Here is a 19,599-nt window from a genome sequence, read left to right on the forward strand (position 1 = left end):
GGAGAAACAGGAATGGGAAGAGAAATACCAAAGGCTCGTGGAAGAAATGAGAAGGGAAAGGAAAGAAGATCAGCAGGAGATGATCAAGGAATTAGAAAAGAAAATGGAAAGGAGAAAGGAAGAAGAGCAGGAGTTATTTAAGAAATTCCGTAAGGAGCAGAAAGAAGAATGGCAACAGTCAACTAAGACAATGGTAGAGGAGATCGCTAGTAAACAGGAAGAGAAACAGAGACAGATGATGGAGGAGATGAAGGAAGAGATCCAGAAAATAGGATCAGATATGGATAAGATCAAGAACAACATGGATGAGTGGAAAGACGAAATTAGAGGAAATATAGAGGAGATAAACCAGAAGATACAAGAAGAAATAAATGATATCAAGAAAGAAATGACAGGGAATAACAATTATCTCCAATCCTTGAAGGAAAATGAGATAAAGAATTTGACGGACAATATGGAAAAACTAAATATAGATTCCCAGGAAAAATGGAGACAGTGCGAAGAGACGATTGGAAAATTAGGAGAGGAGATGCAGATAACAAGTACTGATTTGGAAAGGAAATATGAACAAGCTGCAGATCAGATCGGGAACAAGATAGCTGAAATGAGGGACGAGATTGAGCAGAACAAAGAAGAGCTGACTCAGAGGATGAATAAATCTGAGGAAGGACTTAGGCAGATACAGGCTCAAATACGAGAAATCCGAGAGGAAGGACAAGGAAGAGCTGTTATAATATCCGGCGGCGAAAGACACAAAAATGTTGAATTCCACCTGAATGAAAGAGAAACCACATCTATACCGGTTACACGTTCAAACCATAGTATTGGAGAAATAAACACGGAGAGTGGAAGTAACGGAAGTCCTACTATAATTAACGTAATAAAAACATTTGACGATAGGCCAAAGCATTTTGATAACACCAATAGTATTTCACCTAAACATTTTCTCAGAGAAATGGAGGATTATTTCAAAGAACATGGTATCCCTGAAGAGAAACGGTTGAAAGTAGTACAAAAACATTTGGATGCAAACCCTAGTTTATGGTTTCAGGCATTCAAGTACACTTTTCATGAGTACAACGATTTCAAAACAGCATTTTTACAACGCTTTTGGAGTCCGGACGTTCAACAAAACCTACGTTTAGAACTTTACTCCCGGAGGTACGCTTCTAACGGTCAAACAGGGTACAGCGATTATTTCGCCCGGCAATTTCACCGTTTTCAAGATCTGGATTCACCACCCAGTGAACTAGAAGCCATAAAGATCATACAACGACAATTGCCATTAGACGTTCAACGACTATTAGCTACCGCTAATCCATTAACTGCAGTCCAGATGGAAACGACGCTAAGGCAGATAGACATGACCACAATACCACATCCTCACAGGGTAGTCAGGAATAACTATGGTGAAGAAACCATTAACATTTTAACACAGAATGACACGAACAAGAATACCCCAGAGGAACGAAGGAACATGAACAAGAAAAGACAGTGGGGAAATCAGGAGAATGGCAGAAAGGAGGAAGAGAGATGCCACTGCAGAAAGGAATCCTATGGTCAAGGGACATACATGGGAAATAGAAGATTCAGACCCGATATGCGACTTAGGAATCGGTATAGAGAAGGTAGAGGAAGGGGCAACTACAGAGAAAGACCCCGATATGACGGAAGAAATGTTAGAGACAATCGTGAAAGGGAAAATTACAATAGGAGATACATCCAGGAATTGAATGAAGCTCGAAACAATAAGGTTAAATGGGAGAAGGCCATAAGAGATCAAGATGTAAATACCGACGTAGAAGGAGCGGAGAGTCTTGAACTTCAACGATACAAGAGAAGAAGGCAGGAGGAACAAGCACTTAATCCTAACACAAAGGAATTTGAGTGCAGAAGAGAGACCGAAAGGTCAGGAAGCAAAAAAAAAACGCCGATTTCAGAATAGAAGGCGAAGTTAAAGATGTGAAGAACGCAAAGAATTTTAAAATTAGCAGTTATTTCATTACACAAGTGGACTCGTGGGAAGTTGATTCTGATGAATTAGTAAAAGACCTAACGGAACATCACATGAAAAGAAGATATAATTTACCCATCATTATAGCGAGAGTAGGCGAACTTAAAGTACATTGCCTTGTGGACTCTGGTGCCAGCATTAGCGTGCTATCTAAGGAACTTTTTCAAGACATGAGTAAAAGGATGAAATTATTAACAATACCGGTGTCGAAGATTAAAATACGGGGCATAATACCTGACAAGACGGTTGAGTGCAACATACAGACGTATCTTGAAATCAATATAGGTAACAGAAATTTCGAACATCCATTTATAGTCATGAACCGAATTAAATATAATATTATATTAGGAATTGATTTCATGACGATAACAGGCATGACCATCGACATGAAGAGACAAGAAGTAAGATTTCCCATATGCGAAGAAAACGCTGGAGAAAGGCAACAGATAGTTAAGATCAACGAGGACGTTAGTGTAGTCAATAATCTCAAGATGGAGGAGAAAGGAGAAGATCTACACTCAGAGAGAAATCCCAGACTCCAGACGGAAGAAAACAAGATAGTTATGTCGTGTGAAGATGTATTAGAAAGTATCGAAAAAGTTATGACCATGGTAGAGGAAGAAGATACACCAAACATCGCGGAGGCAGTCGCAAATGCCAAAATTTCACCGGCAGAAAGGTCTAAACTTCATGGGATTTTACAGGAGTATTCCAATCTGTTTAAAAACAAGCCAGGACAGATACCGGATTTCAGATACAAATTGATAGTGAATGATTGGACACCTTTTAAAGGGAAATTGTATGGAATACCCGAAAAACACTTCACAGAAGTTAAAGAAATTATAAAAGGAATGGAGGATGATGGCATTATAATGAAAACATCCAGTCCCTACTTAAACCCGTTAGTCATCGTGGTGAAAAGCAACGGGAAACTCCGCATTTGCCTCGATGCACGACAATTAAATACCCGGTTAATTCCCGAGTATAATCAGGTCCCAAAGATTAAGGATATCGTACAAAAATTTCGAGACATGAGGTATTTTTCGACGATGGATTTTACGTCTTCCTATCACCACATCGTTTTAGAGGAAAAGTCCCGATTGCTGACTGGATTCATGTTTGACAATCAGACTTATGTCTACTGTCGGCTCCCGTTCGGTTTGAAGAACAGTTGCGCTGTTTTGGTGAGAGCACTGGACAGAAATCTGACGCCAGAGGTGAAGGAGTTCATAACCTGTTACGTAGACGATTTGATTCTAACCACTAAAACATTTGCTGATCATTGTGACAAGTTGGAGAAGTTATTTCATAATTTGAGAGCAACTGGATTTAAGATTAATATCACAAAGTCTAAATTCTGTCAAGAAGAAGTTTTGTTTGTTGGCCACATGATAGACGGCACAGGAGTTCGACCAAACCCAGTAAAAATTCAGGCGATATGCGATTTTCCGCGACCGAAACGCATTAAGCACGTCAGACAATTCCTTGGGATGGCCCAATTCTTCTCCAATCATTGTCAAGGCTATACACAAACCGCAGCGCCTCTACAAGATTTGCTGAAGGCGAATAACAGATGGAAATGGGATGAAAAGGCAGAAAGGGCGTTCCAAGAATTAAAGACTTTACTGACTAGGAGTATCAAATTAGGCTATCCTAATTACGAAAGGGGATTTATCATTCAGTCAGATGCCTCTAATATTGGTATAGGAGCGTGTCTTTATCAAGAAGAAGAAGGGTCACCTCCAAAAAGAACATACTTAGCCTTTACCAGTCGAAAATTAAGGAGTCATGAAGTTAATTATACCACCACGGAACAAGAACTGCTAGCAATAGTCTACGCACTACAGCAATGGAAAAAGACAATTTTTGGCTATCCGATAACGGTCAGAACAGACCATAAGGCTTTGACATTTGGATTAAAAGCAGCAATGACTAATGAGAGGATAACTAGGTGGATGTTATTCACTCAACAATTTCAAATAAAAATCGAATATTGTAGTGGAAAGGAGAATGTCCTAGCAGATGCTCTTAGTCGTAACCCCACCAATAAAACAGAAGAAATCCACAGAATAGAGCTGATTCCAGAAGATGAAGAAGTATTAGAAAAGCTGAAGAATATAATACAGTTACAACGTCAGGATGAGAAGTTAAAACACGTCTTAGACAAGCTGGAGAACGAAGGTTGTGGATCAGAGACAAGGTCAAAGATAACAGGGGTGTACAGTATCGAACAGGGAATGCTAATGGCCAAGAAAGGCAAAGACCAAGAAAAAGTACGCATTGTATTACCTTCAGTACTGTATAAGGAAGTAATATGGCACGTGCATAGGATTACTGGGCATGGCGGAATAGAGAAAGTAACACAAGTCATCCTAGAAAAATTCACTTGGAAGGGAATCAGGAAAACTGTCAGGAATACAGTAAGGACTTGTGATATCTGCCAGAAAGTCAAACATGGTAGTTGCTTAATAAGGCATGAACCAAGAGCCATATTGCCACAAAGAGCCAGAGAACTGTATGCTATCGATATTTTCGGTAAACTGCCAACCGCTAAGAAGGGTCACAAATACATTGTAGTCGTTATGGACGTTTTCTCGAAATACGTATCACTACAACCGATACAGCGTGCAAATTCTAAACAGGTATTACGACGTCTAACCAAACACGTATTGCCTAGCATGGGAAAACCCGAGAGACTACTGTCAGACAGGGGAACCCAGTTTACTTCGTTACAATTCAGAGAGGCAATGCAAGAAATGGGAATCAGGCATATTCTTTGTTCGATAAGACATCCAGCATCCAATCCAGTGGAAAGATGCATGAAGGAAATCGCTAAGTTCTGCCGAATATACTGTTCAAAGCAACACTGGAAATGGATAGATGTAATTGAGATCATAGAGGAAAGCATCAATAACACCATACACGAATCCAGCGGCCAAATTCCAAAACTAGTACACCATAATATTCAACCAGAAAGGCCTTGGGACACAATAATCCGATTACCTACTGAACAGAGCCTAGATCAGGACGAACTTAATCAACTTGTTCGGGAGAGAATGCATAGACAATCTCAGAGAAGATTGAGGAGGATACAGCACAAGAAATTTCATCCTGAATTGAAAGAAGGCGATCTAGTATTGATAAAGAAACCTGCGATCTCGAAGGAATCAACTAAAATATTCGCAAAATTCGTACACTTATTCGACGGACCATTTGTGATTCATCGATCTTTTAGAAATAATGCTTATGAGATTCACGATTTTGAAGGAAAAAGCAAAGGAATTCACAATGCCTCAAATATTAAGTTATACTTTAAGGAGCAGGAAAGTTAAATATAATCGAGCATACCAGTTAAATGAAGACAGTTTCAATACTCATGCCTACAGCAACAGAGAATTAATTAATTATATTATCAGAGATTCTCAATGACGGGTACGGAAGGTTGACTAAGAATAGTGAAAAGTCCCATTATGATATTGGAAATACGTATAAGTGAAATAAATATATAGCAAGCTATATATTTAAATCAACGTAGGGGAAGAAAATGTGACATTTCACTTTCTGTATCTGCATAAATAGGAACAAAAATGGAGTTCAAGCTAGTAAAACGTCGATCTAGAAAGGAATAACGCCGATATACCGAAATGATATATCTTTTCAACAGGCAATTACCGAAAGAACCACGTTTAGAAGGCGGTAAGAAAAGAATGACAAACGCAGATTATTCAGATCTATTATTAATGAGAAAAGGAACCTCCATTAGAAAATTTCGTCAATCTACATTACTAAGCTTAACTAGCACGAGCAAGAGAAGAAAGAAGCAGCTTTTTATTTCGAAAGCAACATATTTGTTGGCTATAGAGTTCGAAATACCAAGTAATATACGTCGCTTTACTAATTGAAGCAATAAGGAAACCCCAGAAGAGTGTAATAGCAATTACATCACGACTCGACTCAGTGGACGGATATTTTGCACGATACTGCGTGTTCTGAGAAGCACTGACCAACTAGTTACTACGTATTCTTCGATAAGGGAACCAGAAAAACATATCTACCCGATTACCAAATTTATTATCCTCAACAGTTAGCAGTTTTGAAACCATACTAGAACTGATTATTCCAAACAGAATCATTTTTAATATTGCAAGTATTATAGAGATAAAACCCTAACCATAAGATGACGACACTAAACCCTGTATTACCATTTTCTTTTCCGAGAGTTCAACACGTTACCATGATGGTGTGAGCAGCTGAGAGGCACGACTACTTAGGCTTGGCGGAGCTATGCTGTGACGACCCAATACAGATGAAAGTCAGCTGAGAGAGGAACACATGGACCCGTTGACCTAAACAAAACCGAGGAGCCAGGCCTACTAGTTCCGATGACGGGGGAGAGCAACAGGAAGAGTCCAAATAAGCAAGTTAAGTTCTCTTTAAGTCGTATATACGTAAGTACCGTAATGTATTTTAATCTTCGGAAAGATATTAGTATTTTGTGCTGTGATAATGTGTGCGCGCGTGTTAGCGTAATGAAATATGGTTATGTGGATACAGGTATTCATCTGTAATCAATGTTAATTCCATATGTAGGCGCAACTCGCCAGTGAAACTCGTTCGCAATATTATCCAATGCGGTGTTTAAAAGGCAATAAGCATGTTTATTTTGTTATCAGTGAAGTGCTAAGGTGCGAGTGGTAATGTTTATATTATGTGTGATGGCTTTATTCATAATATCAGATAAAGAGATCGTATGTAGGGAATGTATATGACAAGATATGAAATAGCACAGCTTAGGATTGCGATATATTATGATTTAATACTATGACAGAAGGAAAGACGGCAAAGATGAGAAGGTTATGGTAGATATGTTAGGTATTTATGGAAATGGAGTGCCTAATGAGTTTTGATACAGTTGCTACGCGAAATATAGTAGGTTAATGGTTGAATAGTAGTAATGGCAGGCACGTGTTAGTAGATGATGATGATGCTTATTTTATTTGAGAGATCGGTCATAATAGTCTTCTGTGCGATGTTATTATGTGTTGGATATGCATTATGCGGTATATATGAAGCGTACCGTTTTCAAATGATTCTTTTATCCCATTGATATGTAGAGTAGCATAGGATACGATCTCGAAGCCATCTGTATAACCTGGTTTTGGAGTACTTAAGGTCATCTAAAGTGCTATGAAGCTAGTTATGCTAATAAATAGGCCATCAATGAAATATATTTAACCACATTAGAGAATTCTCGCACATAATAAGTTTATTGCCGAATTTATAAGAACAAATTGGTATACCACTGGTGAATTAGTCATTCATATTTGAGTTTCTAAGTGAGGGTAGAGTCTTCTAACATAGAGATTTTTCTGCCTATGGATAAATTTGTTAAAAATTGGATGAAATACATATGGTAACGTAATATTCAGCCAGAAGCACACTTAAATTGAATCTTTAACCTAATATTGAGATGCTAATTTTTCATATTAACCGTATTAGCCATACAAATGTTATGATATAAACCATTACGACATACAGCGGACTTAATGTTGCTTATTTTGAGACCAAGTAAGATGAAACATGAAGATCTGAATGACAACGTAAAAATGAAATTGTAATTGATAGTGAGAACACTTTTTAATCTTACTGAATAACTGTTGTTTTTCTGAGTGAGTTAAATCATTTCCCAGATTTTCACTGTGTATACTGACACAGATACAAAATTTAGGACAAGGTGACGTTCATTTTATTAGTCACATTTGAGCTTGTAATTAAAGCATTGGACTTTGAATTATTTTAAGGAAGCATTATAGCTACAGAGAAAGAGATTCCAAAACTTAATCAAATATTTATCTGAAGGAACTTTGCGTTTTTCAATCTGATATGATGTGACACTGTATGATAGTAAATGTAATTCTACTTTTATTCATAATCGATTAGATGCATCTAATACCTTTAACTCTAGTGAATTTATATTTTTTCTTTATTAACATTTCTACTCATTTCAACCAATTATTTTAATTCTACTTGATATTAATTGAATTACCAACGAGGCCAAAGCACTGATATGGACATTCATGGCCAGGATTTTGTCATCGGCAAGTTCTTACGAGGAATATTTTTTTTTTTTTTTTTTTTACTTTCATTTCAATGACGAGGGGAAGGACCCATATGGTTATATAATGCCAACAAGACAATGTGGAACATCCCAAATGTGATCATAGCGAATTAATTCATTTATTATTCAGAGTAATTATTTAATAAATAAATAAAAAATTAACATTTTTTTTAATGTCTATTTAGCATAAGAGCTAGATGTAAGAATATTTTAAGCTTTTTATTCTGCTTGCGAATGCGATAGCGACTTGTAAGAACCAAGCATGGTACTACATTGGCAATATTCATTTGCGATTACTTCGGCAACACAAAGGTACTTAGGAATTCAACTGATAGCGTGTAGGAGATGTTCTTCACCCTAGGTTGATTTGAACTTTAACCCGTCGGCACACTTTCTCAAGCGGAACTCACAACCCGAATTGTTACAGAGGCCAGACCATTTACACTTCAGAGCTAGTCAGGAAACTAATGTATCCCCACCTGGACGCGGGAGCGGTGCACTGTGTAGGTCGATCTTTGAGTTACGGAGAAACATGGGAGTTATTCGGCTGGGTTTAAACTGAAAGTGATAAAATGTGCTGAGGAACAAGGTAATAGAGCTGCCGGTCGAGAATTCAGTGTGACTGAGTTTAACGTTCGCTACGGGCGTAAACAGAAAGCTACACTAGAAACCCCCAACCAAACACATAAGGCATTTAGAGGGCCGAAAACGGTTAAGTTTCCTGAGCTGGAAGACAAGTTGCTTCATTAAGGTACAGAGTTGCAAAATGATGACTTTAGTATCTTGCACAAGATGCTACATTTCAAACCGTGCAAACTAGGGATTAAAGGAGAAATCAGCTGTTCGGATCCGAAAGTGAGCCGGGGTTGGATCCGTAGATTCATGACACGAAAGAGATTGTATCTGCGAAGGTGAACATCTCCCTGTCAGAGAATGCCAGGTGATTTCAGCCTCAATAATAGCAGTAGCAGTCAGGTCTCTGCCAAGAATACAACCTAGGCCATACAAACTAAGATCACGGTATGACCTTTCTTTGTTTTATTCAATTCTTCAATGAAATTGTAGATCAGATTTAGACTGCTAGAAAATATAAATTAAAACAGAGTGAAATCAGTACATTTCATTGGAACATAATTTTATTACACCTAGTACTTGTTTCAGAAATTTCTACATTTGTGGATCTAATCAGTACTGAATATAATCATAAGCCTGATAACAATGATGCATACCTATGCATCCCATGTCATTCCATGTACTCAATCCCCGCATATATCACGCACCGAAAATGTACACACTTATTTTTGTCAAAAATGTGCGAGTTATATGCGAGCAAAAATTGTATTTTCCTGTTAACATAGAACAATTCAAAATATGTGAACTAAAACTTATTGAAGATTTGGAATTGACAGCCAAACAGAAATCTCAACTGCAAACTAAGAAAGCTGCTGCTATTACCGGTCTTACGATATTTGCTGGCCTCTCTAGAAGATTAGAAGCTCCTTTCCTTGGACTATGATTAGAAAGTATGGGAGATGATTCTCTTGAACCATCTGGAATATCGGTTGAATTGGTACGAATTCTCTTTTGTGTGGTACCAGTTGTATCGGTTGAGCGCTTCACTCCCTTGTCCTAGAAAAGGTAAAAAGAGAAAATCATTACTGTATTGCAAAGTAGTTTAAAAGTAAATTATGAGCTAATCCTTAAATTTTAAGTTCACATTTGTTTTGTCCAAATGGACTTAAACGAGGTAACTTACATGTAAATATGAGGATGGTTGCCTAGTTGTACTTCCTCTTAAAACAATAATCACCACCATCACCACTTACATGTAAATAATACCCAATTAATTCCATTTTAACACAGATCTTAGATTGATATTAAATTATGCAACTGGAGGGAAGACATATCCTGCCGAGATAAGGCTGTACAATTTAAATGAATCAACAATGTTCAAATGAATCAACGAACATGTTTTTAAACGAATGTTATATACTACCTAGAACAATAATTGACAACTAGCAATGCTACCAGATACACTTTTATTCTTAACAGATAAATTACACAACAGAATAGCACTTGAATCTCGCTCATTTTTAAAAACCAAACGTAAATGTTTTAACAGTCTCGGATACAAAATAGGAACAGTCTCTCATCCAGTCATAAAGTTTGGTTCTCTTCCGAGTTTGAGAGCTTTAGCATTGTGTATACCCTCCGTAAGCATTTATCACAGCCCGACATATATGTGGCATACTCTGTACAAGTCCATGAAGGTCACACCGCAGTATCCATTCCAATTCTTCATCGAGAGCCCATGAGAGTTCCTGATGAGTCTGAGGTGCAAAAGGATGAGCACAAACACATCTAGCATGTACCATATGGTCAATGGGATTCAAGGTGAGACTCACAGCGGTCATTCCATCACCTGAATGTGAATCCATCTCAAGATGTCCCTGCAGTCGCCCGCTACATGAACCCTGGCATTGTCGTGCACGAGAAGGAATTCAGGGCTAACACTGTATGCAGCAACCACCACAGGGTCTAACAATGCCTCGTTAAAGTCCCTGGCCCGGGTATGGCGCAGCCACGGACCACGACAAGACCTGTAGGGCTGTTAACGCTAACACCACCCTACACCACTACAAAATGGTGTCCAAATCTGTCTATTTGCTGCAAAAAATGTGGCAAGATAACACTCATAAGTGCTCCATACAAGTATCGTTTTGAATTACGGCAAATCGTGTCTAGTCTGAACAACACAGCTCTCCAATGGCGAAGTAGCCAACTGATGTGGTTACAGGCGAACAGACGGTGATGATATTGCATTAAGTGAAGCACTCAAACAGGTCGTCTGTTTCGTAAGTTCCCTTTGTGTAACCTGCTCCTTATTCTGATTAGATTCCGTTATGAAGACACCACACAGACATGACCAGATATCGGTCGTCCGTTTGCGCTGTTACTACAAGATATCAGTTTCATTCCGTATTGACGGGTTTTACTTTACAATAGAAAAGATCTTATTACTTTTGACTTTATTAAGTAATAAAAGCTTTTCTATTGTAAAGTGACGCATCAAAGACCTTGTAATACCAATTTAAATGGTCCGTTATTGGACATTATAAATTTTCCAGCTAACTCAGTCCTGGTTGCCAGCATTTCGCCCCAGTGTGCTAAGTTGGGCTCATCAGTTGGTAAATAGCAGACCCACCAAGACGCATGGCTAGTGCAAACCGTGGAGGCCACTGCGTAGGCTACTTGGAGCCACCAGCAGTGCCAATGCACTATGTGGGACTTTGTCTCGTTAACAAAAATTGATGCCTGCCTGGCCAATAAGACAAGAGGGAGTCGTGATAGAAGTAAAGGCTGCATTTACATTAGATGCTCGAATTTCACGGAGTCAGAACAAAACTAAATGTGAAAGCCTACAATATCGAAAGCCAGGTAGCACACTGGGGCGAAACACTGGCAACCAGGAATGAGTTAGCTGGAAAATTTATAATGTCCAATAACCGACCATTTATAATGGTATTATAAATTTGCTCATTCGGGACAAATATTTCAGGTCCCCTATGGGAATCAACATCTATATCATCAACAACCATGTCCAATTCACTAGGTGAACTGACAAGTGTGGTATTGATTCGTAAATGATAAATGACTGACTGGGAAACATTGAAGTCCTTGGCAACAGGACTAAAACTCTACCCTTCCTGGATCAAAGTGACTGCTCTTGTGACTTTATCTTGAGGATATACAAACTCCACAAATGACAATTTCAGTCTGTTTACTTTGCTACGACACACAACATATGGTTACTTACTTTGTTTAGAGAGGTCTTCTGGCATTACACTGCAGAACTGAGACTATAGAGATGAACTCCGATATTTTCTGCTTTGAATACACAAGGGCTAAGTCTATGCAGATGATACTGTTCTGCTTGCAACAAGTGCTGCAGCAGGTCTGCATTTAAACATGAAAAAGACCCTCGTGCTGGTCATAAGCAAACATGTCATTCAACCTGTTAATTTAACAGTAGCTGGCACATCACTGGAGCAAGTCCAACGCTTTAACTATCTCGGCAGTATACTTGATCACAGCTGGAACAAAGCTGTTGAAATCAGGTCCCGGATTGAACATGCAAGGACTGCATTCAAGTGACTTTAAGATCAATCACAGTCTCTGTTTACTTCTGTGTTATGTATTTTGTGTCTTACTTTATGGTGAACACTTAGATTCTAACAGAATACCACCAAAAAACTTTGATCCTTTGAGATGTGGTGCTACTGACGCCTTCTCAGAATATCATGGGTTGACATAATCAATAACAGTGAAGTACTCCAATGCCTGAACAAAGCTATAGGTCATGCCCAACATCAAAAAGAAGATTGAAAATGATAAATACAGACTCCGTCAGCTTATCTTACAAGGTAAACTTGAAGGAAGGAGAAGAGAAAGAAGAAAATCTTGGCTACGGAATCTACGAGAATGGCACGGGCTCAGTAACCCCACTCTTTTCCGAGTTGCTGAGAAGAAGAACCAGATCGTCCTGATGACAGCCGACATCCAATGAGGATATGGTAGAAGAAGAAGTAGTAGTATCACTAATTATGTCAAAAATACGGCAACAAACCCAACGTTAAAAACATGTTCCGCTAATTCTTTTGGACAGTATGTAACAATTATAAAATTCGAGTAAAATCAGATCTGTAAACATAATATATCATCCAGTAGCCTGAAGGTAGAAAATTCACTTTGGTGATCACCACATAGAAATCTTTCTTTGTGATATGAGAACAAAAAATAAGTAAGAGATCTGAGCAACATTCCCCTGTATATGCAAGGTTCAAACAACCTTACAGATTTTTTCAACTGATTTCTGGGAGAAATTTCAGTTGAAGAGAGAGGAAGTAGTTGATAGAGAACTTTCTTCAGTGAACACAAGCTCTAGAATAACACAAAAGTAGGAGCTACATACTGCAATGGATCATAATATCCTGATGAGAAGGATGAAAGGTTAACCGAATTTTTACAAATTTTGAAGATATAGGAAGTATACAGCGCAATCAGAAACTTTTGCAGTTTACTAAAATACTATACCACCTCAACTCCTGTTGTGATGTCTGAACAAGAACACCTAAGATAAACGGAGGCCCATTCAAAACTGAAACTTCAACAAACCCAGTCATTACAAGTAATAAATCTCATTGTAGACCGTATTGGACATCAGATATGAACATTAAAACAAGAATAATAGTTAACACCACCTTTCCATACTTATCTTTCCTTATATTTAGGAAATAAACATTACAACAGGCGTTGCAAGATGGGACATGTTTCGCTTAACAGTCGTAAGCATCATCAGCCGAAAATAAATCTTGGCCTAAAGTTAGGTCAGGGCCCTGAACCTAGTGTCCTTAACATATATGGCACCCTAAGAATCAACATTTACATTTTGAAAATGAAAATAGGCTTAAAACTAGTGTGAAGAAAAACATAGAATGTTACAACATGGCTAAGAGAAAAAAAAACACAATCGAGATGAGACAGAGGATAAGAACAGAAAGTACAATACAGAGCTGGTAGTGAAATAATTAAAATCATTAGGATATCATTGTTACCAGTCAGTCAATCAGAATGTTCAAACTTAAAAACAAGAGTGAAAATATATAAGAGTGTTCACCATGGCAGAGTTAGAAAAAACACGCAATCGTGTTGCCAGAGGTTAAAAACATAAGGTACAACACAGAGCTGGCAGTGTAATAATCAAACTCATGGCTGCCAGTCAGTTAATAAGAATGTTCATACATAACAAAACATGATGGTTATATTCTTTTAAGTGAAGAAATAATTAAATCCCACTCTTGTATAGATACGTGAGAACGGGTGAGAGAAATCATATATTGTAGCAGACATGGAGTAGTTACACCTCAAACAGGATTGATCACGCCTGAAGCCGCTTCATTTTTGCTGGGAGTTCAAGACCAAAATGGAAAAAAAATAAGATGCCAAGTGCGTGAACTGAAATCTGAAAATGGAAAGAGGAAAAAGATGTACTCAGGCCTTGAAAATAGGGTGTTCAAAATAGGAGACCTCTTATGTTGGATGAGCGTTGACCGGAGACATTAGCCGTTCAAGGGGGCCTGTTAAATTTATGCCCGTTGCTGCGTGCGTTGTATCTGTGTGCTTGCCTAGGCGGAGAGTAAGTTGGGACGGGAGGGGTAGGCGCAGCAATTAGAGTGCTGGAAGCTGGCGGCGGAGTTGTATTATGGGGAGGGGTTAAGGTGGAATCTGTTACGACGACTGGAGGGGTATTTAAAGGTTTATAATTGAAGATTTTTGTGGAATTATGATTTATATTAAGATTAGTGAGTAAATTGGGGACTTGTTCAATTAATGGGCTGTTGTTCTCAGGGACATCATTCAAATTATTATTATTATTATTATTATTATTATTATTATTATTATTATTATTATTATTATTATTATTATTAAAATGCTGATCCAGACCCCCTTGAATGGCTAATGTCTCTGGTCAACGCTCATCCAACATAAGAGGTAAGCGATCTTAGTCTCCTATTTTGAACACCCTATTTTCAAGGCCTGAGTACATCTTTTTCCTCTTTCCATTTTCAGATTTCAGTTCACGCACTTGCCATCTTATTTTTTTCCTTTTTGGTCTTGAACTCCCAGCAAAAATGAAGCGGCTTCAGGCGTGATCAATCCTGTTTGAAGTGTTACTACTCCATGTCTGCTACAATATATGATTTCTCTCGCCCGTTCTCACTTATCTATACAAGAGTGGGATTTAATTATTTCTTCACTTAAAAGAATATAACCATCATGTTTTGTTATGTATGAACATTCTTATTAACTGACTGGCAGCCATGAGTTTGATTATTACACTGCCAGCTCTGTGTTGTACCTTATGTTTTTAACCTCCGGCAACACGATTACGTGTTTTTTCTAACTCTGCCATGATGAACACTCATATATTTTCACTCTTGTTTTTAAGTTTGAACATTCTAATTGACTGACTGGTAACAACGATATCCTAATGATTTTAATTATTTCACTACCAGCTCTGTATTGTGCTTTCTGTTCTTATCCTCTGTCTCAACTCGATTGTGTTTTTTTTTCTCTTAGCCATGTTGTAACATTCTATGTTTTTTTCATACTAGTTTTAAGCCTATTTTCATTTTCAAAATATAAATGTTGATTCTTAGGGTGCCATATATGTTAAGGACACTAGGTTCCGGGCCCTGACCTAACTTTAGGCTAAGATTTATTTTCGGCTGATGATGCTTGCGACTTAAGCGAAATATGTCCCATCTTACAACGCCAGTTGTAATGTTTATTTCCTAAATATAAGGAAAGATAAGTATTGGAAAGGTGGTGTTAACTATTATTCTTGTTTTAATGTTCAAACCCAGTCATGTCCCCGTCCTTCAATTACCAGTAGATATAACCTGTGTGGGTGCATGTTTCATGCAAGGATTGGCCTGTTAAGCTACCATACATCATGACACAGAATGAATAGGTGATGAAGGGAACTACACGTGAGAAATTTACACTCAGAAAGGGGCATTGACCGACAATGATTAAAAAGGATAGTCCTGTAAAAGGCAAAGTATCTTAAATGCCATATCCTAAACTTTACAGGAGAGAGAGAAACTCATATGATACTAAAATATTTGTGTACGATAACACTGAATCATACTCCTTGCTACAGATGTGAGGGTACTATTGTGTTTTCTTTAGAAAAAATAAAACACTGACACTAAGACGTTTTAAAATCATTTCTTTCCATTTCATTTTCTTCAGTGCATCCACCATCTGTCCACCTCACAAAAACATTGCAGCACTAAATTTGCACAAAACAAACTTGAAAAGTAATATCCAGTCAAAATGATGCACTCATCTCAGCAACATTTCAGAATATCACATCCGAATCTAAAGATGGTATTTGCGATACTCTCAAAGTTCATTAGTGGGAATTACAATGTTTCGTTCAGTAGCTTACGATTCTACCTTTTTTTTTTGCAAGTTGCTTTACGTCGCACTGACCCAGATAGGTCTTATTGAGACGATGGGACAGGAAAGGGCTAGGAGTGAGAAGGAAGCGGCCGTGGCCTTAATTAAGGTACAGCCCCAGCATTTGCCTGGTGTGAAAATGGGAAACCACGGAAAACCATCTTCAGGGCTGCTGACAGTGGGGTTTGAACCAACTATTTCCCGAATACTGGATACTGGCCGCACTTAGGCAACTGCAGCTATCGAGCTTGGTTACGATTCTACTACAGCACTTAAAATGCTTATTGAACTTGTAATATACGATGGCAAAAGTGTGACGAGTAAAAGTACAGGAATGAATTGTGTTGGCACTGAAGGAACTTAAAAATGGATACTCCCCAAAACATGAAGTCCGTTGTAAACTTCGTACCTAATATGGAGTCATTTTGGCACTTTGCCTGTTAAAGGACAATATCATGGTAAAGAATATACAACTGGTTAAAAGTTCCTATGTGTAGACAGCACGGCCAAGGCATGTGCAAGAAAAATTCATGCGAAACCACAATCGTTGTGAGAATATCTGCACAATGGAAAAATGGGAAGTTTACAGTTGTTAAGGGTACCTGTTGGAAAAATTAACAGCAGCAGAGCAATGTTCTTGATGAACTAACAAATAACAGGGCATACTTTGAGAATGAAGCAATCATCAACACTCTAGTTCTCTCTGGAAGAAGTACAATATAAATGCAAATAATTCCTGCACCTAAATTTTAGGAAGGGAGATAATGAAAAAAAAAAAGTTTTATTTGTAATTGTACAGAGCTTTGATAAATATTAATACTGAAAACTGTAAATACTGCAGTACAATAAATATGTCCGACCTGCAGTAGCAATTTGCAAGACTGTGGAGCAATTCGATAAAATATCGGTGGAAATTCACATTGCTAGTTTTGCAATGAAAACTGACATTTCGTTCAAAAACACGCCTGAGTCATCCACAGCTAGCCTTTCAACTTGTAATTTTTTAAATTCTTGTATGGATTTCAGCTTACACATTTCACTCATGATTGCAAATCCAACTATTCAACCAGAATACTATTTTTAAATAGTTTTAATGAATTTATACAAGTCAATACAGGAGTAAACAGCACCTATTATGGTCAATTTTTTTTTCTATTTGCTTTACGACACACACAGATAGGTCTTACGGCGACGATGGGACAGAAAAGGCTTAGGAGTGAGAAGGAAGCAGCCATGGCCTTAATTAAGGTACAGCCCCAGCATCTGCCTGGTGTGAAAATGGGAAACCACAGAAAACCATCTTCAGGGCTGCCAACAGAGGGGTTTGAACCCACTATCTCCCTGATGCAAGCTCACAGCTGCATGACCCTAACCGCATGGCAAACTTGCCCGGTATGGTCAAATTTATCAACAGTATCAAACCTGTATCGTTCCAGTCACAAGTTCAGTTTCAGATTTCTGGAAACTTCACTTTCCATCTGCAAAAATGCTGTTTGTTTGAAGACTAGTTTTACTTTTCCTCCAATCATGCACCATATGAAAAGCTTGTCCACATTGCTCTTTCTTCCCGCAGTGTGATTACCAATTTGCTCTGCCTCAACAACGATCAGGATCACACCAGCCATCCTAAACATGTAATACTACTCACACTGATGGCATGCAAATGAAGTGATATGTACGCGGCACGCTCCTCGCCTTTTGGCGTGAACATATTTGTCAACAGATTGGTGGGAAAATACCAGCTTCCACATTTGATGGCAGAGTGTAGCCTAAAATATGAAGATTTAGCATGAGCAGCTTCCTGCCAGGTGGATTCCAAGCCTTTTTACATCATTCCTAAAGCAACATCAAGCCCAAGGAGCAGAGATGTTCTATGTCTGTAAGACTTTCTTCTGTAGACAGATCACTATGGTCCATTGACCTTGCCCAGCTGTACAGATGACATCATGCCTATCCACTACATCCATTTTAGAACAAACCCCATGGCACTACAGCCCTGATGAGCCTTGGCCTACCAAGTGGCATCTGCACAGCTCGATGGCCTGCAGATTATGAGGTGACAAGATCAGTGCGATGAACCTTCTTGACCGTTATTCTTGGCCCTCTACATCAAGGCCGCTATCTCACCATTGGATAGCAACTCAATTGTTCTCACATGGGCTAAACGGACCTCAAATCTCTCACCTGGCCGGGAATCAAACCCAGAGCCTCTGAGTCAGATGCAGGCTTGCTACCTGTAGAACGCAGGGCCAGCTATAGAGGTTTTCCCATTTTCAAATATTAAAAACTTACTCTGTGGGCAACATTTATCGAAAAATCAGGACAAGATTATTTGATTGTTATCATAGTTGAGGACACACATGAAAGAGTCCTACAAATGGGACATCAGGAAGGTGGAGAAGTGCACTGCTTTCAGAGGCAAACATACAGTAGGACTAAAGTTCACACCAGTTTTCAGGTATCTGCTTTGACTCGCATAGTATTCCTAAGTCACAAGAGTTTTCAAGACTGAAATAACTTCTATAACACTAAAAAGGTCGTACTGGTGACTGGTAAGAATGCTTTACAGCTACATACGTTTGATTTTGTTTTTGAACTTTCAGATATATAACAATTTTCAAAGAAGCAGAAGACGAAGACATGTCTGCAATGTATTGGCTAATGTAGATTATGTCACTTCTGCATCCAATCTAATCATCAGAGTCAAGCAATGATGGAAATAATTAAAGAGATTTATAGTACTTTTTGAAGTGATTGAGAATGAAAAGATCACACTGCAATTTAACTGTAATGTTTTACACATACTATTCGAAAGTAAGGCCTCCTGCTGCAATACAAGCTATGATGTGCCACTGCCAGCCATACAAATTAAAAGACTTCAGGCATGTGCAGTGGAGTAAGCAGCTGCAAGCAACCAAGCAAGGATCTCTTCTTCCAATTCAAATGGAGTCTTATACACCAGGCTCTTCAAGGGACCTACTTGAAAAAGTCACGAGGGGCGAGGTCAGGAGAATAAGTAGGCCATGCAACAAAAAGCTACACTTTCAAACGTTTTTGTAAAGAATTACAATTAATCTGAAATGTAATAAGTTCATCCTCAAACACGTAAAAAAAAAAGCCCTTAGTTATCAATTATATCTTATCTGGCTGAGGGTTATTTAATGAAACATACTCCTTTTGGTGTAAGGACCATAATACCAATAGACTGGTTAGAGAGGATTGTATTATGTATACTTTTCTTTGTTTCATTTATCTCAAAGATTTTTCTGTCCTCAGGAAGTAATTTAAAAACTGTTCTTGACTACTAGTCACATCAAAGAATTGTTCGCATTCATTGAAGGACAATTTACACCACAACACTACTATGAAACAATGTACGTCAAAATGAATCGGTAAAGCACTTTAACCCCCTGAGCGCGTGGAGCAATGGTGCGCCCAC

At 38.3% G+C, this 19,599-nt stretch overlaps 1 protein-coding gene across 2 annotated transcripts in view; it reads right to left on the bottom strand.

The window, feature by feature from the left end:
* The window catches only part of LOC136866345 (cytokine-like nuclear factor N-PAC), a 367,035-nt gene that overhangs the window by 231,824 nt on the left and 115,612 nt on the right, over positions 1 to 19,599 (bottom strand). Inside the window, exon 6 of one of the 2 annotated variants that reach the window (XM_067143213.2) lies at positions 9,597 to 9,761. In XM_067143213.2, the coding sequence (XP_066999314.2) occupies positions 9,597 to 9,761 (165 nt within the window). Of the gene's footprint in view, positions 1 to 9,587; positions 9,762 to 19,599 lie in introns of both variants that reach the window. The other variant, XM_067143212.2, reaches the window with a different exon arrangement.

The sequence above is a fragment of the Anabrus simplex genome, chromosome 3, assembly GCF_040414725.1.
Source record: "Anabrus simplex isolate iqAnaSimp1 chromosome 3, ASM4041472v1, whole genome shotgun sequence".
In the NCBI taxonomy this organism is placed as follows: Eukaryota; Metazoa; Arthropoda; class Insecta; order Orthoptera; family Tettigoniidae; genus Anabrus; species Anabrus simplex.